The 24302-nt window shown below is 46.7% G+C and overlaps 1 protein-coding gene and 1 non-coding gene across 2 annotated transcripts; both read right to left on the bottom strand.

The window, feature by feature from the left end:
• Positions 1-2413: 2413 nt before the first annotated feature.
• Positions 2414-24199, bottom strand: HSPA9 (heat shock protein family A (Hsp70) member 9). Its single transcript, XM_075766907.1, has 17 exons — positions 23977-24199; positions 22885-22943; positions 21419-21506; positions 21126-21307; positions 20492-20616; positions 18942-19015; positions 18750-18856; positions 17785-17947; positions 17018-17110; positions 15123-15332; positions 12457-12684; positions 11586-11690; positions 10399-10516; positions 8133-8227; positions 5807-5899; positions 4013-4153; positions 2414-3200 (listed from the first exon to the last, which is right to left on the bottom strand). Exons 1-17 carry the CDS (start codon positions 24061-24063, stop codon positions 3141-3143), a joined length of 2028 nt encoding a protein of 675 aa, XP_075623022.1. The 5' UTR covers positions 24064-24199; the 3' UTR covers positions 2414-3140.
• Positions 12149-12216, bottom strand: LOC142603929 (small nucleolar RNA SNORD63). Its single transcript, XR_012837818.1, has one exon. It is a non-coding gene; the product is annotated as a small nucleolar RNA SNORD63 (small nucleolar RNA).
• Positions 24200-24302: the final 103 nt, after the last annotated feature.

Here is a 24302-nt window from a genome sequence, read left to right as displayed (position 1 = left end):
CCCACGTGCATCTGGTCCCACACAGCCCTTTATAATCCTCCTTGAAACAGGAGGATTATGCCTGGCTTTAGGAGATGATCTGCTGAGATGGAAGTTTCTGTGCCCAATATGACAGGGACAGAGTACGCAGATGGGCAGGTGGACACCTTACCCCGCGCCTGCCTGGCAATCCTGCTCCTCCAGTTCAATCCAGGGACTCCAAAAAGCACCCGCCGAGCATTCCAGTTACCCCCTCCCAGGCTGACGCACCCGCTTTGCCGTGGCACTTTCTGCTCCAGCCTTCCCGACGCGACAGACGCTGCCGTCAGTTCCCCCCGCAGCTCTCCCGCCGGCTGGCTGACACAGATGCCGAGCAGCGCCTGTCTCCGACAGCCGGCAACAGCTCTGCAGGAATGAGGAGGGAGCCGAGAGCAGCAACGGGGGCAGAGCCGGAATGAGAGAGAACTTTTTCAATACACCGCTGCACTATTTAGAGAGGCGTTTTAAAAAGGAGCCGTGCCTTCGGAACACGCTCGCAGTCACTGTCTTGTCGAAAAGGCAGAGAGAGTCCATCTCGCTTTCCTCCTGCAATCCCTAAGGAAGCCGAGCATCTCCTGCCGGTACGGGCAACACGGTGGGTCCCTGTCCCGGCCAGGCACGCTCCCCAAACACGGCTGTCCTGCGCCCGGGGAAAATGCTCTTAGGAAAGGAAAAGAAGCCACTGCAGGAAGTGGAAATCTCAGCCTTCTCTGCTCTATTAAAGTCAGGCAGGAGCTGTGGAATTTACTGTCCCAGTCCTGTTTGCGTTGCTGAAGGCCGTTGTTGTACGGCAGCCTGACTTCCAGAGCCTGCGCCTCGCACCGACCTGCTCCCACCCGCAGAGGACACCGCGAGAGGAAGCATGAGCACAAACATCGCTCCGTCGCCTTTTTTCCTCAAAGAACACGTGCAAAATATTTCTGAATTACTACCACACACAGTAATTTATTCCAGAGCTGCAGCACTGCTGGGGCTACAAGCTTCCCGAGTACCCGGCTACGTGAAAAACACCAGCGGGCAATGAAGCCCAGACGCCCCTTCTCCCCGGGCTGACAGGCACCTTCCCAGCAGCCGGGACGGCAGCAGTTAACTCCTCAGCACAGGAGTCGCTCCTTTTCATGAGAGAACAGCCCAGTCGCTGCATCTCCTGCCTTCCTGGCAGTTTTTCACAAGAAACCCTTCTCGGCATGCCATGTATCACCTGATTTCACTTCTCCCTGCCCCATTCCATAATTTAGCTTATACAGGAGGAGGCAAGAACAGTGCAATAAAAAAATAAAGAACATCTATGAAAGATGGTTTTAAACTGTGATGGAAAATAATTCATGCAAGAAGTAAAGGTCAACCCTGATCAATGATTCAGGACCCTAGAGGCCACAGAGGGAAATTCAGGACAGAAGTCACCTCCAATCAAGTTTTATAAAGGAGATTATTCTCAGGAGGTGCCCAGCCGAGCGCTCCCCGCCATTACCAAACCCACGCGTAGGACAGGAGCAGCGTGTGGTTTCACACATAAGACACACGCAGTCGCACACCTAGATGGCGTCAACAGCCCTGCCACTCACAAGTCAGGCCGCTGAACGCCCCAAAGTGCCGTTAACCCCCCAGCACACTGAGCACAGCGCGCTGCCCCGCATCTCCTCCCACGGCCGCGCCAAGCCCCTTCTCACCTTCTTTCACACGCAGGCCAAACCACTTCAAGCTCCCTCTCAGTCTACAGCTCGATCGCTTACTACTCTTTAAAAGGTTTTTCCTGCTCTGTCCACTCCCAGGGGCCGATTTACTCTCAGGTGGAAGCTGCTTCCAGTCTTTCTTGCTAGGGCTGCTGGAGAGAGCTCAGGGGCTGAAGCAGACTTGGTCCCTTCAAGTCCCCAACTCAAAGGGAAGTTCCCGGATGACTTGTAGCTTTCCCTACGAACTGCTCATCATCAGGAGGCTGCCTAGAGTGCCAGAAAAAAAGAATCCTTCTCTTCCTCCTCAATATCTGAGCTGTAAAGTTTGTGTTTTCTTGCCAGGTGACTACACACTCAAGAGTAACAGAGAGGAAAACACAAATCCAGATAAATACACTGTGGCAAGGAGACTGCACCTCCTTGGAAGACTTGGCTGCAACTGCTGCTCTGAGTCTGGAGCCTGTTTCAGGAGGTTGAGCCCAAGCACAAAGTGCCTGAAGATGAAGTCCCATCTACCAAGATGACAGCAGGACTTCCAGGCATCTCCTGCCAGGGCAGCAGGGACACTCTCAGAAGGAAGAGACCCTCATCTGACATCAGATACCTCCTTGCGTGTGAACGAAGCACAAATTCCACCACTGCCGCTGGCGGTCCCACCCCAAGAGCTCTCACAGGCAGTTAACATGATGATGTTCTCCATCAAAGGCCAGGATACCAAGAACTCCATGTTGGACACTTTTCAGCTTTTATTTTAAAAAAGTCCAGAATGGATCCAATAACAGTTTTATTATCAAGGAAATTGTTTTACCATAAGCAGAGAACAGACACAGGATGGAGCAGAAGGCTCAGACAAGCAAAGTATTTTAACTTCCACAAAGCCTCTTTTGTAAGAAATAATGTTACAGCTAAATTGGAAGTAACCCCTCTCCTTGAGAACAAGGTTACTAACCTAGCTGCAGATCTGAACGTTCTCTAGCAACGCAACCAGCCTTCTCACGCTGTTCACGGCCCTCGGTACCCGCTCACAAGTACTCAGACCCACAAGGAGGGTCCGTACGGGTGTCATTCTCTCCTCCCAGTTCCAGCAGGACTTCCATCTCCACCCTTGGATTTAGTGACATGGTTTCCAAACTTTGATATCAGATTTAGTACACCATTGTGTCAAGTATCGGAAATAAATGATCAGCAAGTCCCCAGGTGCCTCAGTTGAATACCACGGGGCCAAACACTCAGAACTTTGTCTGGCGTGAATTAACTTTCATCAAGTGACAATTTATCTAGCAGACACATCACTAAGTTTATACATTAAAGAATTTTATATATAGAATACTGCAAAAACACAGTAAGTCTGAATTCTGCCCATTGCTGCTCAGGAAGGTCCCTTCTCTCCTAAGCGTCAAGAAAATCGACCTCTTCTTCATACTCTAGTCAAGGCAAGACAGAGACTTCTTATTGCTTCTCTTCCTTCTGATCCCCCGGACTTCCAGAGCCCTCTCGTTCAGAGGCCATCTGTGAAAGAGTTGGCTTATTAGTTCTAGTAACAACAAAATGCTTCTCCCATTTTTTTTCCCCCCCTAGCTAGCTACTTAGGTTAGTTCTAGACTGAAGAAACCCTTCCCTCGGTGAAAAGGGTAATTGTCCTCTGGAGAATGGAAACAATCTTCATCTTTGCATGACTGCCACTAAGAGGGGGGAAATCATCTTCCCATTATTCACGCCTTCCCAGTGGACATAAAAGCTTATGCTGCAGCGCCAAACGGTTCCAGTCTGACAGCAGAAAAAGCAGCTTAGCACCACCAAGGTCACCGGGCGGAGCATTCCACTTCCATCCTGGGGGACTTCCCTGGACAGGTGAAGTTCACATCTCCAAGGCTGGAATGGGTGGGCCTTCCACCGGGACGGAGATCAGGAACCAAACCCTGATGGCCTTACTACTGTAATTTTAGGCAGACTGCTCAGGAAGCCTGTTATACAATCATCCTTAAAGTAAGTCCAGTCACTATTGTACGACTTTAGGCACTACACACCTAGGAGAAAGCCCTGTCTGTGCTGTTCTTGATGGTCGTTATTAAGAGCTTCCAGCACTTTTCCATACAACACTGTAGCGGAACGTAAGGGACTGCCTGGGAGGCAGGCTACCTACGGCAGGATGGCCAAGATTTCAGGCCTTCAACTCTACCTGACTTTCTGCAGCAAGTATCACTCAGGGAGCTGCACCGAGACTCGGCGCTACCTCCGAGCACAGCTCCTACCTAAATGTTTGGTGTCCCCACTCACTCCTCCCCATGAGGGCTACAAAATGGAAATGACCACAAACCTACCTTCTTGTATGCCATTTCAAAGAGTTTCAGGGAAGCTTGCTGCAGGCTCGTTGCTGCCTGCCTGATGTTTTCTCCCGTTTCAGTATCTTTACGAGCCAGAAGTTCCCTCATTTTAGCAATTTCTTCCTTCAATTTGTTGCACTGCAAAGAAGTCACAAACACACACGATGAAATCCAGCCACCTCATTCCTGTTGTTTCACCCACCACAAAGCTACCTTTTTCTCCCCCTGCCAGAAGCCATGAAGTCAAGTCTCAAACTGAGCCATACGGTCTGCAGGGACTAGGACTGCGCTCAGTTCCCAACGGGCACCTGTCCACTTCACTAAATGTGCCACAGTTGGCATTAATCGGCCCCCTTGTTTGCAGTCTCAGCAGAGGCGCCAAGGACAGAAAGCCCTGCGGAGACTGAACAGCCCGCCAGGGATGAGAGCTGCTCTCTCTGGCACACCTCACCACCAAGTCAGTCACCCCGGGAGCCAGGGTAGAGGGAATGGAAAGCTGGTTTTCATTTATATTTAAGGCACTGTCAGAAAGCCAGCGAGTAAGGCTGTTCATCACCCTGTTTAATCCCTTTGTTGCACGTGGGAGAAGGAGCAGAGGCAAACCAAAGCAATACGGTCTCATCCCAGCCCCTGTAGCCATCTGTCAAACCCTCCAACACAGTCTGGCATTTCTCCGTCAGACTGGCACGCTGCTGGAGAGGCAGGCCTGGAGAAGGGAGGTTACTGGGGGACAGCTGCACTGGCAGCGCCTGCCCAGCAGCGTTCGCTGTCAAAACGTGGGCAGAGTTCTCATCCAGACCCGCAGGAAGGGGAAGACAATCGACACCTTCTGCATCAGGCCACCGTCTCCACCCTGACCACACAGGTCTTACTGCTGAACACTGCTACATACTTTCCCTTGGTATTCCCCAAAAGCCACTACAGGGAACAACAGCCCTTGCAAGGAACAGGGATTTAGGCTCTGTGCTCCTGTGAGAGAAAACTCCAGTGACCATAATCCCCGAGTCAGCCAATATCCATCCTAGAGAGAGGAGCTGGGCTGAAAAACAGCATTTAAACTGATCAGAGGCGATTTGCCAACGAACTATATAGTCTTGTTCCCTCAAACGCCTCACAGAGGCCCTACCAGCCCTTTCACTCTACTTCAGAGAGTTGTTAACTTGAAGATTGTGCAACCTGTTTTAAACTTGGCTTTTGAAACTCATCACACGGAAACTAAACTGAGTGGTATAAAAAGCATTCCTTTGATACTAAATATCCGCTTCACTCCAAAGACAGAAGAAAAATTGGAGCTAAGTGGATACAGTAATTTTCGTTTGGGTGCTGTGTTTGTACTACCAAGGCTGCTGGGACCCCACAGCAGCTTTGCCTTTGTCCCTCTGCTAATAGACTGGTGGGCACCAATCATAAGCTCTAGCTTTTGAGCAAAACTCTCCTATCAAACATGCCACAGTACAGTTCTTATCACATTACCGCAAGGCCAAATCAAGGACATAATTAACGCAGAAACCTTTCATTAACAGCTTCCCAGACTCTTAGATCTTCAGTGAGACTGAGCTCGCACTTTGAAATAGGATATTTGCTATTATCCGAACCATGTTCTGCTAAGTATGTCCTTAGATCCTCCCATCCCACTCATCAAGTGCAGAATCCAGAAGAGTTGATGACTGTGCCATCTTTCCACAGCACGGAAATAATACAGACCAAGTTGTGAGTTACATGAGAATTTGAGCAAAGATATAGTGAGGAAATCTTACCTCCTTTCCCGTTACGGGATTAGAAACTACCTACCTCATCTGCTGGCAGCTGATCCTTGAACTCCTCCATCTTAGACTCTGTATCATGGATGATGCCTTCGGCCATGTTTACAGCTTCCACACGTTCCTGGGCAAGAGAGCTCGTAAGGGCCTACTGTGTACATCCCTGGCAACACGTATGAGCTGTCTACGTATGAACCAGCAGCTGACATTTCTTCCCCCAAACTGCCAACTTCCGTTCTAGCTCCCACCCAGGGTCATTCTTAACGGCAAGGTGGGAAGAAGAAACGCAAGCAGACCATTTCTAGATGCATTCCGGCAGCAGAAAGCCCGAACAGGCAGCCTATGGAAGGCAGCCCTCATGCTTTCGCACTCAGCAAATCCCACCTCCCTGAAGCAGAAGCAACGTAGCACCACTGCTGGCACACTGAAAGAGCCAGCAACTGCAGAGACAGAACGGCACTCTCTGCTCCTTGGGAAAGCAACAGAACTTTTGGAAAATATTCTTAAGCTTCTTCAGCAATAAGGGCACCAGAGAACTAAAACACTGAGTTGTTTTACTCGCGTCCCCTCATTACAGTGGAAAAAACCCCACTGTGCTAGGTAGGAAACACTAGTCCCTAACATTACTGCTGCAAAGACAACCAACGGGGGACAGAGCAGGCTCTAAGTACAGAGGGGTGGTAGTCCTGCCGAGACATAATTCAGTCCCAGTGTCCACATGAACTATTTCACCAGGAATGGTCTCTGGGACACCCAGCCCTCTCCATCTGGAAGAGCAGTTTACCTAAACTAAAAGGGTGTGATAATGTTCTCAGGAGGTTAACCAGTGGAAAGCTGATGAAAATTGATTTCGTTTCTACACTATGTCTTCACTCTTTGTGGGATGTCAAAGTTTACAGCAGGATGCTGAGTCCAGCAGAGTGATAACTCTGTTTATGTATTCACGATACTTCCATGGCGGTAAAACCATGATCAGAAAGTCGTAATGGGGGAATTTTGACAATTACAGTTATGCAGGTCAAGTAAAGAGACAGAGGAGCGTTAGTAAAGAAAGCAATCTAATCACCTTCAGCTGATAGGTCACTGGACAGAAACGAGTCCCGTTTCGGGACTACAACACTTATTCAGTGATTCAAGACACAAAGTCAGGCAACAGGAAGAAGTTTCCAGTGCAGCCTCATCAAGTGCTAGGCCACCACCTATGCTTCATGGCAACGATGCATTTATTTAAACAGTGGGATTTTCAGAGAGAGGTCTTTAAACACTCTCCATCTAACCTACAAATGCTAATAAGCTAATGTCTTGCAGCTTTAGAGCTTTTGAGGCAAGGTGATGCTGCTTCACATGAATTTATTCCAGGCATTCTCTCCTTTAGCCCTCTTCTGATCCCTTCGCTACTGAGGGTGAGATTTACAGCACTGCCTGAACACCCGAGACACGTTTCTACAGACTAGGAGAATGCAAAGCAGGTAAAGTCAGTGTGCTAGTTTCAGCAATCGCTAAACATACGCTGGTGCTGTATCCCAGAGTAGGCCTTCACTGTGTCTGCTTAAAAATCAATGCTCTATATTTAGTAGCATAATTCATTAGTACTACCCTCATTAAACCAATTAGTTCCAACCATTAGTCCTATGAATATCACAAATTCAGTCACTCAACCACGGCAAGTATCAGTCTTTTCTTGACAAAGTCAGCAAGCCTCTCAAACATCTCCTGATGGCTTCACCTGCGCTGAGGGCAAATGCTGCGCTCAGATGAATATCGCATTCAAGATGCCACACAGATTTTTAAGCACTATGGAAATCAACTTCCCACTTACGAAGGAAGAAGCTGAGGTGCAGCTTTGCTTGGCAGGTTCTGCAATTTAAGCTTTAAAATAAACTCAAAGTACCTCAAGGATCCCTGTACTGCTTCCACTTAAATGGAACACCACTGTGAAAACCCAGCTGTAGTAGGCCAGCTTTAAGTGACAGCCAAGATAACAGGCAGGTGGACAGAGAAGAGCATTGATGACAAAAAGCATAACTAGAGCTGCAAAGCTGTTTATTCATGAGTAATAGGCAGGTGACTTTGCTTACTGCTGCCTCCACATCCCAGTAATTCTTCAGGGAGGAACTGGAACACTGGTCACACAACGCAAGTTACCCAACCCAAACCCAAGATCCAAATGCCTCTGCATACAGCTGTTTGCAACTCTGGAGTGTAAACTGAATATAAGGAAGCAAGCAGATATTCAGGTAACTGCACAAGCAAACAGCTGAAGACTTCACAGACCAGAACCTACAGCTCCTTCAAGGTGGGCACAGTTAATAGCACAGAACAGCAATAACCAGCAGGTACAATAACGATCACCTTACCTTTCTTCGCCTGTCTTCCTCTGCGTATTTCTCTGCATTCTTCACCATGTTCTCAATTTCATCTTTGCTAAGGCCACCAGAAGACTGGATAACAACTGCATTAGAGAAGAAACATTAATAAAGAATGTGCTCTCATCTTTGAAGAGGAGAAGAGTATTATTTCCCAAACCCCCTCAATTGCAGCAGCCTTGCTCAGAGACTCTGCAGCTGTGAAGACCCCATGGGCAGTACAAGGACAGCCAGTCTTGAAGAAGCAGTGATGCTGCTGACAAGATGAAAGCCTGACATCTTAGATCTATGAACTCCCCAGCTCTGCCAGACACTTCCTGTCCGCTGGTCTGCAAGTCACTGTGACCATTCCTCAGTTACTCCTCCTGGAAAGTAAACGTGCACACAAAGCCCCCCAACCAAAGGGGCATTCTAGCAGCCTAAAACCTCAAAACTAAAAAAAAAAACCAACCCCCCCCCCAAAAAAAAAACCCAAAAAAAACCCAGCAAAAAACCACCACCACCAAATCCGAAGAGAAGGAATTGTTTTACCAGGGCACAGAGATTCCTTTCACTGTTGGAAATCAGCCCAGGCTGGTAGCAGGGTAAGACAATATTCCCCACCCAGCTCCTCACACTGCCCTTAAGTGAACATAGCATGATTCTATGGACAGGCTCTTAGAGGTCTTCCCCCCCCCCCCCTTTTTTTTCCCCCCTCCATTAGTGCCAAAAAGTACAGTCTAGACTTAAGCTAATTTCTGCAGTAAAGCAGAATTTCATTGGGAAATAGAGGACCAACATTCAGGATATCACAGAGTCCAAAAAAGAGTATACTAAGATCCTCATTAGAAATTAGTTTTCTACATAATATTTGTCAATGGTACAAAACCCTGAACAAACCCACACACCCTCCCTTTGGATGCAGACATGGGATAGGTAGTTCAGCTTTATAATTAGGACCACATTTGCATACTGATGGACAGCTAAAAAAATTCTGGTTGCCTATTATCAGGAGATGGCGATTTAAAGGTAGAAGGCTCTGAATGGAGAAAAATCACATCAAAAATCTACAAGGAAATCAAAGTAACAAGCAGTGTGGTTTTGGTAACAAATTTCTGCCGAAAGCCAAGCAACATGATTAAGAACAGCATGTACCTTCAAGTTGCCAACACAGAGTTAACAGGATTTTTCTTAACTGGAGCAGGCATTTGATTGCTCAAGTGGTTGCCTCCAAGAAACAACTGAAGGGTAGTATAGAGGCTTCCCAGTTAGAGGCACAAAACAGATCTATTTTGTATCAGGGGAATCTACAAATGCTTTAAATTAATTTTCTGAGCCCACAACAGAGCTTTAGAAAATGTCAACTGTGTAGTTAATTACCCCAGAACACCGGGCCTAACATTTCACTGCACTATAGAGCAAAATATACTGACAGCTTGAAGTCCCCAAGCCTCCTGCCATTTAGAGATGTTTCCAGCCTAAATGGATGAAAATGAACAGGGTGGTTATGCAAAATACCTGCTGCTTCAAAATACTTGAATTTCAAGACCTTTGTAATGGAGTAATTAGAAACAAAACAGGGTCTCAGCACAGGGCTGATCTGTTCAGCTGTACTTGACATGACCTGGATTAAACAAAAGTCCTCCTAATTTGATTTCTCTCTTAAAAGTTGGCACCTTCAGGTAGGCAGTCTCAAACAGACAGCAATCTCTTCAGGTATTAGCAGAGGGCACCCCCAAAGGAACAGCACGACCAGGAGCACAGCTCAAGAACAACTTCTACAAGGTGCTGGGTTCCCAAACCCCAATTTCTTTCCCTCCAGGGTAATGTAGGGCAGAAAAGTCACTGCTCTGAGCTCCTCAGTGACACAGGACACCTCTGGGAGCAGCAGGAGCACTGCTCCACAAACCCCTGTGAGCCCTCAGTTAGCCAACCTGTGTGGCCAACGCCTCCCTGGGGACTGAGGCACATCCGATACACACAGGAAACTCCAGGAAACAGTTGCACTCTGCTGAAACATTGCTACAGCCACCACAGCAGGCTGCAAGACCAAGAAAGGACTGTCACACAGTGCAAAATGACTTGGGATGTGGTAAAACCTTGCCAGCGAGGACTTCTTTGACCATGGTATGAGTAGATGCTTCGCCTCTGCCTAACGTGCAAGGAGAGCGCCTTTGGAGTCACCTAGTGTAACCCCCTCAGTGCCCAGCGTGCTACAGCACCATCCCTGCTGCACACCTTTCCTCCTCATCCCCAGGCAGTGTCCCAGAGCGCTTACTTTGCTGTTCGCGTCCGGTGCCTTTATCCTTGGCTGACACATGAACGATACCGTTAGCATCGATGTCAAAAGTGACCTCAATCTGGGGCACTCCACGTGGCGCTGGAGGAATCCCAACCTGAGAACGAGAAGTGCTTAGCCATTAGCTCCCACACCGACACGAGCTCAGGGTACGGGGCTCCACTGTCAGGCACGTTATCTTGGTGATCAGTCAGTTGAATCAACTATTAACTAACCCTCAGAGCAGAGTCCTTCAAATACCCATTGGCATCATGCAGTGAATTAGCAGTATCTAGATTCAACAGGGGACAGATTTCTACCCAGAACAAGTGCACAGAAACCACAAGAGGTAGCCCCAAGTTTGGTTTGGCGGTGACACGGGTTCTGCTTTATTGCTGAACAAGCCACTCTGTCCCTCCAGGACGTGGCAGGACATTCCATTTCCTCAGTTCTGGACGTAACTAGATTTCACTGACTACCTCTGAGGCTACCATATTAAAAGAGTGACAGGCAGGACAGCTTCCTTCAAAAGCAGAAAAGAAAGGCAAAGCCCTTCCTTTCTCGATGGCTCTTCCCAGCAAATGCAAGTTTGGGCAAACAGTTATAACAGTGCCAAACTTTGCCAACACTCACCAAACCAATTCTGCGCAGGGAGCTGGTTAGCCAGCCACACGCTGCACGCATGCATGCCTGGAGTACATCTGTTCTCCAGTCAGCAGGGCAGTTCACAGGCTTTCACCGAAAAACAGTACTGGGCTAGAAATGGCGTTCCCTAGGGACTGCAGCTTAACGGAGTCTGTTCCAAGTCTTGTCTTTGTAACACCAGAGAAAAGGCCCACAATGAGGTTACCTGCTGCACAGGCCTGGTGCTACAGAGCTCTTTGTGTCCAGAAGTGGAGAGGGGCCTTCTAGGTGATCAAGCCCTAAAGCTACAGTAGCCCCTGTGCCACGTAAGGCTGCTTAGAAGCCCTGAGCTCCATCTTAAACACTAGTTGCTCCCCTTGTCACTGTCCCAGAAACAGGCCGTGCCCTCAGAGACTGCTTTTTTACTACAAATAGGATCAGATGTCTTCTGTAAGGTGACTCCCCACCAACACTGCCTTCGGGGGTCAAGTGAAATGGAGAAGGCTTTGAACTTCTCCAAGAAGGTCAAGTCTAAGGTCATGAATACTGAGTAGCCAACATACCAATGTGAACTGGCCGAGAAGTTTGTTGTCACTAGCCATCTCTCTTTCCCCCTGGCACACTTTAATCTCCACTTGAGTCTGCCCATCAGCAGCTGTAGAGAACACCTGTGGAAAAGGGACCGAAAGTTACTGGGTGGCTAGTAAATTGCAACACACAAATGGATACAGTTACACACTGCCTGAACAACAAGGAAAGGAACAAAAAGAGAAGCTACTTCAAAGAGATAAAAAAAAAAAAATCATTAAATGCTTGTTGTTTCTCTGATAAAAGCACCAAGGCACCACGACTAGCATCGGCCAAGCTCACTGGCATCTTGCGCACTTGAGCAGATGAAGACTGAACAGCAGGCTCCGTTACCAGAACGTTTCCTCCTGAAGCAGCAGGGCTCCTGCTCCAAGCCCACACCCCAGAGAGAATAAGTGTTATCAGTAAGAGACACACTAGCACACCCAGACAAGGCAAAGTGAAAGAAAGGACCACACCCAAGTCTACTTACAACACATGAAAAAAATAATCCCTTCCAAGGTACGCCACCCAAGAAAGGTGGTCTCAAACGGGCCACGGTGCTCAGTTACAGAAGGTCTCCACACAATTCTTCAGAATGATGTGTTGACAGTTACATCATGGCACACGCACTGCAATCATTACCAGGCCACAACCATCCTGGGGTACCTTGGTACACATTAACTCAACTTACCTCCCCTCTTGGACACACTAATAATCAGCAGAGATGCTCAGTGGCTGACATTAAATCTGATTTCTACAACGCTTCTCCTCGCCAGGCAAGCAAGAGACAACAGGCTTGGGTAGCCTTCACTGGGTGTTTTGAGACCACCACAAAAGACCCACCCATCTAGAGCCAATTCGTACCTGACTTTTCTTAGTCGGTATAGTAGTATTCCTGTTGATGAGCTTTGTGAAGACACCTCCCAGCGTCTCGATCCCCAAGGAGAGGGGAGTTACATCCAGCAGCAGCACATCAGTAACATCACCAGCTAACACGCCACCTTGAATAGCTGCACCAATGGCAACAGCTTCGTCAGGATTAACTGCTTTGCTAGGAGCACGGCCAAACAAATCCTGCACAGTGTGCTGCACCTGAATGGAGAGAAAGCACAGCTCATATGCAGAGGGAACCATTACTGTCCAGTACTCTGGCCATAAGACCATCCCAGCCTCGGCTAAAGGTCTGTAGCTTTATGCTCTTGCTGCCATGCAACCCTGTGCCACGATACAAATACTAAGCTTCAGGCTTGGCTCTGCTCCCTAATTCCCCATCTTCCACACACCCTGTTAAACACACTCATTTCAGTCCAAACTACTCCTTCTCTGAAGGCTTTCTTGTGATTAAGTTTGCCAGCTGCAAGTCAACCTACATCGGTCCTTTCACACAGCCCAGCCATATTCGGAAGGGATCACTCCACGCTTATCAAGCGGGAGGCAAGGACTGCTCCCCGGGACCTTCAACACTGGGCAGAACACAGCTGCCAAGGACAGTACAGCTGTGGAGGCAGAGCACAGGGAAGGTAAAAAAACCCTCCAGAGCAGAAGGACAGTTCATCTTGTTTGTGTGTAATAAAGGGAGAAAAAAAACCCAGTATGAAGGACAGTATTTTCAAACTATTTAGGGCTGTTTCACCAGCGAAGTAGATGTGCTATGTCAGCAGACAGTCTGAGCCGCGTTACTTGCTTTTCGCTGCTCTGCCCTTTCGGAAAGATGTACTCACGATTGCAACAGATTTATTGCTGAAGTACCCAGATGGGAATGCAATAAGGTGTCTGCACCAGAGCACAGCTCAGTAGTCCACTCCTCCACCTTGCAAGAGAAGAGTGTGGGACTTCATTCCCGCTCACAGTTTCCCTCCTCCCTGAGTACACTCGTTAGGCACGCATCGGCACAGGTCAGTGCAGTGTGCCTGGAAAACCGCTGTAAGCAAATGTCCTACTCCTCTGCATTTAAGCCAAGAGACATCTGCCAGGAGCGTTCCATCACAGAGGAAGACACTTTATGTACAAGCATATAATTAAATGCAAGTCTTTCCCTCTGGAGGCATGTTTTACAGCACAAAAGAAACATGACTTCTAACCATCCACTGTACGTTTCCTGGAGCACTGGCCGCGTGAGTGCTCCGAGGAGGGCACGTTCCCTCCTAGCAGGGCAAAATGAACTCAACAACGTACACGAGAGAAGGCTCTGTGCAATGTGCAACATACAGGCACGGATCTTGGAGCCAGAGCTGTAACCAGGGGCATCAGGCAAGCATTACACAAGCTCAAAGCCACAGATGCAGGGGGTTATAAACAGGGCATAGAAAAGTAAAAATAAATATTGATTTATTTTTTTATTATTAAGAACTGCCTCCCACCCTCTAAAGGATATATTATGTTTCAGGAAGAGCTTCCCCACTTCTAGAAGTGGTTTTCATCACTTTTTACATAGCTAACCACACCATTTTTCCTTTATCCAGCTGGAGGAGCAGGGACTTTGGGAAGGTATAGCACAGTTACTCCACTTGAGCTTTGGCCAGAGCAGCAGCTTCTGTTTATCCTGTTGCTCTGGTTCCCCTGCCCGGGTGACCTTCTGCACACACTAGTATCACCTTCAGCCACCAGGCTCATTTAACATTCAGGGAAGGAAAAAAAACTCACCACCGAACCCCACATCCATCCCAAGCAGGACCATGCCCACACCTATTGTCCTCAAAATGACCTGCAAACAAATAGTCCAAGCCTGACTGATCCCCGTGGAATGAGATTTTCATGATTTTGGTAGAAAAGGACAGGCTGTACCCTTGAAGAGAGCAGCGTACGTACGTGTTCAGCTCTGACTTCAGGGGAGCTAAGAGGCAGTCTGCATTCCTACGAACAAGAATAGTAAATCACCAGCAGACAGCGCCTTATCTGCAAGACCGTGCATGTCAGCAGCACAGGCTTCAAAGTTACCTGTTGGTGCTTATCACCACAGAACACAAGGGCCAGGTATTAGGTAAGGAGCATTTGGAACAGCCAGTTAGATATGCTTGACAACACCCAGCCTCACAGAGGTAGCCAAATGCACACAGCCAGCAGGTAACAGAGCCGTTATGCTTGTGCAGTTTCTTCACAGCTAGCTATGAACTGCTCTACACAATGGAAGAAACACACTGGAAGGCAAAGATTGCTGACAGGTTGTTGTCACTGAAGCGTACCTCTGTCACACACTGAAGTCCATAACAAGAGAAAATGCCCTGTGTATCTGAACAACACTGCTTATGTTTGGTCTGCATCAGAAAGTGAAGTTGAATTTTCAGCTCCTGATACCTCCCACTTGTTTTTGTAAAGTGCAACTCTGCTACAGCCCCCAGATCCAAGCTGAGCTAATTAAACAGGATGCGAGAGTCCCTTGCCACTGTTTTCATGCGACTACTTAACATGTCTGCTCTGCTCCTAGACCTCTGAAGTTACCAGACTCCCCACTTTTCTGTTACAGATCACCCTTAACAGTAAGCACTGGCTAGCTGTACCAGCTTTGACCATAACGGAGACATATCTCATACCTTTGGCATTCTGGTCATGCCACCAACGAGGATGACTTCACCAATGTCGCTCTTGCTGACTTCAGCATCCTGCATGGCTTTCTGGCATGGCGCTACTGTCCTTTTGATCAGATCGGCTACAATGCCCTCAAACTGTGAGCGAGTCAGCTTCATGTTCAAATGCTTTGGTCCAGAGGCATCCATAGTAAGGTATGGCAAGTTAATATCAGTCTGCAGCACAGAAACAGATACGGAGTGAAAAATCGGGAATGGAAAATAAGTCAGCTACGTACAGGTTTTAGATCAAGTTACAGGTTCTGTTCTGCCTGTACTGAAACATCTACGTGCCTGTTCTGCAGCCCAGTCTCTAAGTGGCAGCAGGCATACTTTTATGTTTGACATTTCAGACAAGAGAGAGGAAAATTATGTTGTTACACATCTCATGGTTACAACTGTTAAGTTCCAATTTTAATACTGTGTTATTTTGAGGTCTTTTATTGCTAAGAAAAACAATTTCATTTCTATCATAGCCAGGAGGCAAGAGCTCAGACATTAGAAGTGACAACCTTAATCCTCTTCCTTTAGCACAACGCAGAAGCAAGCCCATCTTCAGAGTTCCGAAAGATTTTGTCAATTAACATTTCATATAAGGTAAGCTATTTGAGGGAAATAACTGTTTTCTAAACGCAAACAACTCGTGTTCAACAGCCAGTCCATTGCCATTTAACACAAAGTTCATCAGTGCCAGGGACCGTAATTCCCACTTTTCGTGGCTATCTGTGAATGACCTTAAAATTCACATGTTGGATTTTTAAAGCAAATCTTATACTGAAACCTTCTTGCTCAAGTGCTGAGTCATGCTGACATCAAAAGATACTACAAATCAAAGCAATTAAAAAACATTAATGCTTTAAGGTCTAGAGATTAAGTTTTACACAACAAGAACTAAAACCATGTTACTAACTAGAGGTGTGCATTTGCTTTATAAATAGCATGCTCAAAAACATTAGGGGAAAATAGGGCCAAAAGCAAGTTGTTTTTGCTTTCACTGCTAAAGAGTTAAGGAATTCAGTTTTTCCTGGTATGAACAGACTGTATTTGCCAACTCTTGAGCTAGTAAAACAGAGCCTGCTATGTCTCTGGCAGAACTATGCATCCATTGTGACCGGCCTAAACTCCTTGCTACGAGCTCCCCGCTGGCCAACAAAAAGACCACCATCAAAAAAAAAAGTTTATTCAGAACCTAGAAATTGGCAGAGTCCCCATTTCAATTACTATATAATTGACCTTAATTTCACTCAGGCAAGACTATTACACCCCCGACTTGCTGCTTCTCCAGCTCCTTATTCGGTGGTGAATAAAGGACATGCTTGAATGCATTAATATACAAAGCAGGCGGGAAAAAAAAAAACAATAGAGGATATACGTTGCCCATTGTCTAGACAACTCTTCTACAGACAAATAAGTAAAGATTCCTTATAGAAATTATTTCTTGTTATTAGACAAATTAGCTGTTTTGGTGGAACGAGTAGCACCAAGGTTTTGGAACTGCCTGCACAAAGCCACAAGTGCTTCCAGTAACCCAGCAGTACCAGCTGCAGCTGAATTCCCTGATGCCCATCATACTTCTGAAATACACAATCAGTTGGGAACAAGGTCACATTCCCTGCAAGATGAGAAAACACAGTGCCAGAAGAAAGGCAAACCCCAGCACTCGCTAACATTCTTGGCTTTTGACAACTAACTGTGCTCCTAAACAGTCTACCCCGCTAAAGGACTTTAACAAAGCGATGTCATTTGGTTACACAGAAGCTCGTTCTGCCACCAAAAGAAAAAAGCCAGCAATTTCAAAGAGCTTTGTAAACAAAAATAACTCAAAACTCATTTTACGGACTGCTTTGAACCCCACCACCTACCTGCACAGATGACGAAAGCTCACACTTTGCCTTCTCCGACGCTTCTCTCACCCTCTGAAGGGCCATGTTGTCTTTAGTCAGGTCAACACCCGTCTAAGCGACAAACAATACGGGTTAACAGACTCTCAGCTTTCGCACATGAGTCACAGAGAGCTTTTCCTCATCATGGCTGACCTTCCTATCGCTCTTGACTGTAAAGCTGTTTGTAGAAACACAGCCCGCTACGTGTGCTTCTGCTAATCTCTCTCATTTCTGGCAAATGTATTTAGCATTTCAAAAAAATCCGCTAGCTCTCTCTGCTCTGGAAGTGATTCTACAGGAAGTTACAGATTGGAGCTTGGAAAAAACTGTTGTATCACAGAATATAAAGGGAAGACTGGAATGGCAGAGGAGTTGGAATTACATTGCAGTTTCCTACAGCCAATTCTGTACTGTATGCATTTGTGCTGACACATTCAACTGGACCACAGATTTTTATTATTAAAAGCAAGCAGACTGTGTATAGGATAGTCCTACTACACTAGAGGAAAAAAGGCAGAAGTCCTGCTATTCTATGTCTTCCAGGAGAGGAATATTCCGCCTCAAGAAAACAAGTGTAAGAACTGGAAGCCAGGCTAACAGGTGCCTAATACTCTTTAAATTTCAACTGTGCCATAGATTACAAACCAAGTCCTAATAATTTAAGAAAATTCCCATTCTACTATACAAGTTAAGTGAGGCTGAAAAAACGGCATAACACAAGACCAAATTCTGATGCGACACCTTACCTCTCTCTTGAATTCTTTAACAATATACTGTAGCAAAGCCTGGTCAAAATCTTCTCCACCTAAGAAAGTGTCACCATTGGTGGACTTCACCTCAAAGACTCCCTTCTGGATTTCCAAAATGGAAATATCGAAAGTGCCACCACCCAAATCGTAGACTGCAATACTACAAGAACAGATGCAGAAAAACATTACTTTCTAGACAAAGTTGTGTGGCTCAAAAATCACTCTCCTCAGGAGATGAAGTGCACAGAATTCATGTTGCTGTCCACAAAAGTTAAAAGCCTCTTTAAAGACAGCAGTAAAGAAATTACACAGTGTACATATTCTCTGAGCACTCTTGAGTCCATGTGGAAGTCTTCTCTGAAAGATGTGCTGCACGATGCTTAACCTTGCCTGTGATTTCAGAGACAGCACTTCCTCCTTCTTCATAAAAAAATCCCACTCACATCCAATGACAAGGCCAGGGACACCAGAACCATTATAAAACATGTTTTTCAAGACACGAGCACTATAATCTACATCAGAAATACAAAATCTGTAACAAACCCCCTGCATTTATGTAACCACCCTTGACAGTGACAGGAGGCCGAATGCAGTCAGGGAAGATGCAAGCTGTGGATAGCAGGCACCAAACCTCAGCATACCTTCTGTGCCACACTTCAGCACCAACAGCGACAGCCTCTCACTCACCCAGCTGTCCTTAGTCACACCTATCACTGCTACCAGGAGGTAAGCTAATTAAATTGACAGTCAGCTTTGATAATTAAGTGGTAGCTTCAAGTTATGAAGTTTTCTTTAACAAGCATGGTTGGCACAGAACAGAGGTGACATTACACAGTGCTGACTTACAGCTGTGAGCCTACTTTGGCTGAACCAATGACTTTAAAAAACAGAAAGCAGAAGAGGCATTTACAAAGCAAATTACAGTGTGCTTATGTAAGAGAGGGTAGGTGTTATGAACTTACACTTTGTCTTCAGACTTGTCCAGACCATAGGCAAGTGCAGCTGCTGTTGGTTCATTAATCACCCTCAAAACATTCAAGCCAGCGATCTGTCCGGCATCTTTTGTAGCCTGAGGAAAAAGAGGAAGAGTGCTGACTACCGAGAGGAACTACATGCAATTTATAAGCCCGAAAATCTTACAGCTTGGTGAATACCTGTCTCTGAGAATCATTGAAGTAGGCAGGGACTGTGATCACAGCATTCTTTGCTGAATGTCCCAGGTAATTTTCTGGGGGAAAAAAAGGAGACAAAACAGAAAGTTATCCCTATAAACTAAGAATAGCACCAACTTGTTATTATGTAGTTTGAAATAATTTTCCTGAGCTAAGACCAGAAGACAGGCTCGCTGCCCAAGAACTTGCTGCTTTCTGGGAAGATGCAGAGGGAACGGTGCACCTCTGCAATTCAATCAGTGACTGGATGCCACTAGTGAGTAAGAATTCATCCGAGAGCTTAACTTGTCTTTTTAGCGTGCAAGACTGAAGCTGTTTTCCATTTCTTTGGAGTGTTCAACATGTGAAGCTCTTAAGTGTTACTTATTTTCATCCTGTTTAAAGAGTCCGCTGCCAGTAACGGTTACAAATAATGTCTATATACTAACTTTATAAGCACATGAGACAGCAAGTCAGGAAAAATATGTATTACAGCCTAATTTAAGGTCACAAACTTATCTTAAAAAAAAAAGAGAACAATGTCATCAAATGCAGATTCAGATGCACTAAAAAATATGAATGCGCGTGATGCAGTGAGAAGGCACAGGGAGGATTTATGCCTATGCATTAGCCTTGCACAGACCTTACACACTGCATTATTCCGTATTGCTTGCAAAGCCAGATTATTCCATAGTTGAACTCATGTAGCATCCAGGCCAAAAGCCTCCAGACCTACAGGAAGTAGACCCCTGCTTAAGGCAAAGGAACACCATCCTCAGAGTAAGTCAGATTATCACATCTAAGATGCTCACACACCACATACTCATATTTTACTCCTGGGTGGAGCTTTAACAAGTGTCCAGGACCTAACACTGGAAAAAAAATAATCTTGGGATGAAGCTCGAGTAACAACCTTTAGTCCAGCCCTCCAAACACTTATCACTGGGTGCATACTGTCTACCAAACAAGGCTGCAGAAGGTAGCTACTCTTATCTCTATATATTACACTCAATTTCCCCAGAAACCACATTGGGAATTGAACAAGAGAAAAAAAAATTCTCCAGGCCAATGGATGTTTTCCCCTAGTGAAGATTTAAAGTTATCACTGGCTAAGAAGCTATTCATTCAGCCCAAAAACTGGGTCCCTCAAACACTCCCTTTCTTGCTACATACCTAGCAGGTGGGTAAGAACAAAGCCACTCAAAGCCCTGGCTGCCACAGCCCATGCTCGGCTGCAGCCAGGGAGGCACAAGGACCGCAGCTTACAAGGAGAAGGAGCTCCCCCTTCTGAGTAAGCGTGTGCTCAATTCAAGAATCGACTCAATCAGTATTCAATTTTGGTAAGAGTATGTTTCAAGTAAAGCACTAATATCTTGCCAAAGATCCAACATCAAGGCAGACACTGATCTTCCTCGAGGCTTCGTAACAGCCCAGCTGTACATGGATTCCCGTACCTAAAAAGTACCTTTGTGGCTGCATCACTTCCAATTATCATGGCCCAGCACCAAGGTCACACTCGTGCACGCAGACAGCAAAGACCAAACCATACCAACCTGCAGTTTCCTTCATCTTCATCAGTACAAAGGCACCGATCTGGCTGGGAGAGTAGAGTTTCCCATGAGCCTCCACCCAGGCGTCACCATTGGAGGCACGGACGATTTTAAATGGAACGTTCTTACTAAAAAAAACCAGAAGAATCCCACACTCAATTTCTGTACCTGCATGCAGCACAAACCCCCTACAAATAGTATCAGTAGATGAACATGTACAAATTCTAGACAAAGAATACTGAACTTGCCAAGAGCAGCCTCAGATCCAGGGAGCCCCAGAAGCACCAATATACTACTACTGTTTTTAATCAGCTACATCATTTAATCATAAGCCTTACGTACGATCATATGGCTTTGATTGTAAACACCCCCAAGAAAGAGAAAAGTCTTCACTGGCAGATGCTGACCATTCTGCACAGCATCCGCAAGGCTTTTTCCTTCTTCTCTGAAAGCCTTCGCATGATCAGCTGCTAACCTAGCAAAATACAGCTTGGCCCTCAGCAATGAAACTTTAAGACCTGAGCACACAACTACTTCACGCAAAAGAGGATATTTTAAAACATAACACATCATGTTATACAGCATTGTATTTTATGCATTCCTGCTGGTGGTGGAATTGCTCTCCACCCTCGCTTACATATCCTTCTTCACTTCAGAGTCATCAAAGCGCCGCCCGATGAGACGCTTGGTAGCGTAGAAGGTGTTGTGTGGGTTAGTTACCGCCTGCCGCTTCGCTGGCATTCCAACCAAGCGTTCGCCGTCGGCCGTAAATGCAACAACTGAAGGTGTTGTCCTGGCTCCTTCAGAGTTTTCCAGCACCTATGTAAAAAAAAAAACGTAACAGGGTGCCATCAAAAACCATTGCCTCCAAGAACACCAGTGTGGACATTCAACTTCTTATAACATTACTGGTATTCATTTTTTACTTACTTTCGCTTGTTTTCCTTCCATAACTGCCACGCAGGAGTTTGTTGTACCCAAATCAATTCCAATAACGGCACCTTTAATTGCTTCTGAGCTGTAAAGTGTATTGTGGGAAAAATAAAATTACTACTAAAGGAAAAAACTAGCTAGATAGCAAAAAAGCTTTCCATCCTGAAGACAGGACAATGTGATTTTTTTTTCACCAGATGGGGAAGCAAATACACCTGACCTAAGGTGTTCTCTGTCTCTTACACAGAAATTTAACCTCCTGCCTCTGTATTCAGTCAGATCACTTATGGCTAAACCTCCACTTGTTTATTTACAAAACACTATTCTTCACCAGAATAACCTGTGCTACATATTATCCACATCCCTGAAGACTTTGACATAAAACAAAGCTGTAACTAATTCTGTCTCTACACTCATGAAGTCTCCCAGACCTGCTTTGGGTTATTTCTGATGTTCAGACATGTTTGAAAACATCCACCTGGAGTTAAAACGCTAATAATAAATTGTATCAGTTTGTTTACCACTGCTTAGCACAAAGAGAAGACTACACCAGGACAACAAATTACTAAACCCATACGCAGAGTTCTCTGAGCCAGAGATAGCCATCTTTTTGATCCTGAGGGGCAACAAACTAATTTCTGAAAAATGGAAGTGGTTCTTACATGAGAGAAATCTGGACCTCTTCCTTCTTTCTAGGAAGTCTCTATTACTCTCGTCAAGGCTATAGAGAACTCCTGAATCATATTTTTGCCTTGTAAACATCCAGGGATGAAGAAAGCATACTGAAGGCAGAGCAGGACTGTGTTTATTACCAGGCTACCACCTTCTCACTCCCCAAGATGCTAAGTCACTCTAACTCCAGGTCAGGTAACACAAAGAAGCAATCTTGGAAGCGTGTGACCACTGGGTTTCTCTATACTAACCAGAACTGGGCAGTTTTCCTAACACAAACGGATTTCCCATTCTGCATCCTGAATCAGCACCAGCCACAAAACATCTGACTAAGTTACACAACTAACTGCTACTCTGTTCCCATTGTCTTGCAACAAGGAGAACAAGTGATTCAAATGCCTGAGCTGTTTGAAATAAACTTTATCTGTAGCGAAACAGAGCCACCCATCCCTCTTGTTTTATACCGAGCATAAACCAATTTGTTCCACCCATTTATTAATTTTTTTTTTTTTAATCAAACAAATCTCAACAATCCACATTTTGCAGATGCTGCTGATGGTGAGAGAACGGGGGAAGAACAATTCTTAACGTTTCCTTGGGGGGAAAAAACCCAAAACAAGTAGAGATGAAGACACAGCCTTAGAAAAGTGACACTTATAGGCACTACTTTTATCTTGCTGGTTTTGCTCTGTTACATCATCTCCAACTCCAATATTTAGTTCTGGTATCAGGAAGAGAGGAAATGTAAGTATCAAACGGCCAAATACAAAAAAAACCAAGGCAATACTTACGCATATTTTCTGCTGGATGCTGCTCTGAGAACATTTTGACTGAGGCCGTTCCAGAATGTCTATGAAATAACAACAGTGTAATGAAAATTTAGTTTTAAACATAAAGCGATCTTCAAGCCAAGACTTTCAAAGGCAGACAACTTCTGAAGCAATACGGTCCTACTGCCACACTGTATTTTTAAAATCTTAAGCGCAAACTAAGGAAAAACTTGAGAAAGACTCAGATTACCATAGAAAACCAATTTCCACGCTTGTTCGTGTGGCATAGCACTGATCTATATTACCAGAACCGAGCTATTTTAGCCTACAAACATGCTACCAGGCAAAAGACATTTTTCAGTAAATTAACTCTGAACCTTCAGCTTTCAACGAACAGCAGCAGATAAACATTAACCCCGTTTCTCAAAGCTTTACGCGCCGTCAGCAGCAAATGATCTGCTACGGCCCTTGAGGAATCTGCAGTTGAGATTTTGCAGCAACTCTGAAGGTTTTTTTTGCCGCGGCACGTGCAAATCGCTACCTTGAACTCTGAAAGCATTATCCCTTTTTCTGTTTTGAGAATAAGTTTCAAAAAAAAAAAAAACCCAAAAAACACCCCAATAAATCTTAACGCAACCAGGGCCGTATCAAGACACGAGTATTTTACTAATTAATTCTTCAAGCCCCTCGGCCTAGCCGCCCCCCCGTGAGCTCAGAGCGGGCCAGCACCGCGGCGGACCCGCAGACCCGCGGCCCTGCTCTCCGCGCCTCTCCCGCCTCGACCCCCGCCATCGCGGGGGGTGGCGGTGTGCGGGGAACTGAGCCCGAGGACAGGCCCGGGCACACGCCACCCCCTCCTCACCCGCCGGCTTGCTCCTACCCCCCGCGCCGCCATTACCGCTTCTCCTCAATAAAATCTCCTCAGCGCTTCAGCCAACCCAACGGGCCTCCGGCACGGGCACGGCCCCGCCGCGGCCGGGACTCGCACGCTGACAGCGGCCCCCCCCCCCCAATGCCGCCACAGCCCCTCCGGTGCCCCCGGGCCTCCCCCGTCCCTCCCGGGCCTCCCCCGTCCCCTCAGCGCCGCCGTCACACCCCCCCCCCCTCGCGCACCTGCGCCAGCCCGGGAGGCGCGGGGGCGGGGGCGGCGCGCGGTAGGAGCAGCGGGAGGCGCGCGGCGGCGCGGGAAGCGCTGAGCATGGCGGGGCGGTGGCGGACCGGGCCGGCGGAAGGGGACGAGGGTACGCGCGGTGCGGCGGCTCTTCTGGAAACCTCCACCCACGTGGGCCGGGGCGGGGGGAGGGGGGGCAGGTGGTGAGATGGCGTCGCAGGACCCCCGGCGCGGGCTGTCTGTATAATCGCCTGATTCTTCTGCCTGATTACGGCGCTCCGCTCAGATACCGATACCCGCGACTCGGCTGCGCGTTGCCTTACGAAGA

This window comes from Balearica regulorum, chromosome 14, assembly GCF_011004875.1.
Source record: "Balearica regulorum gibbericeps isolate bBalReg1 chromosome 14, bBalReg1.pri, whole genome shotgun sequence".
Classification (NCBI taxonomy): Eukaryota; Metazoa; Chordata; class Aves; order Gruiformes; family Gruidae; genus Balearica; species Balearica regulorum.
This window is presented reverse-complemented; position numbering and strand designations above follow the sequence as displayed.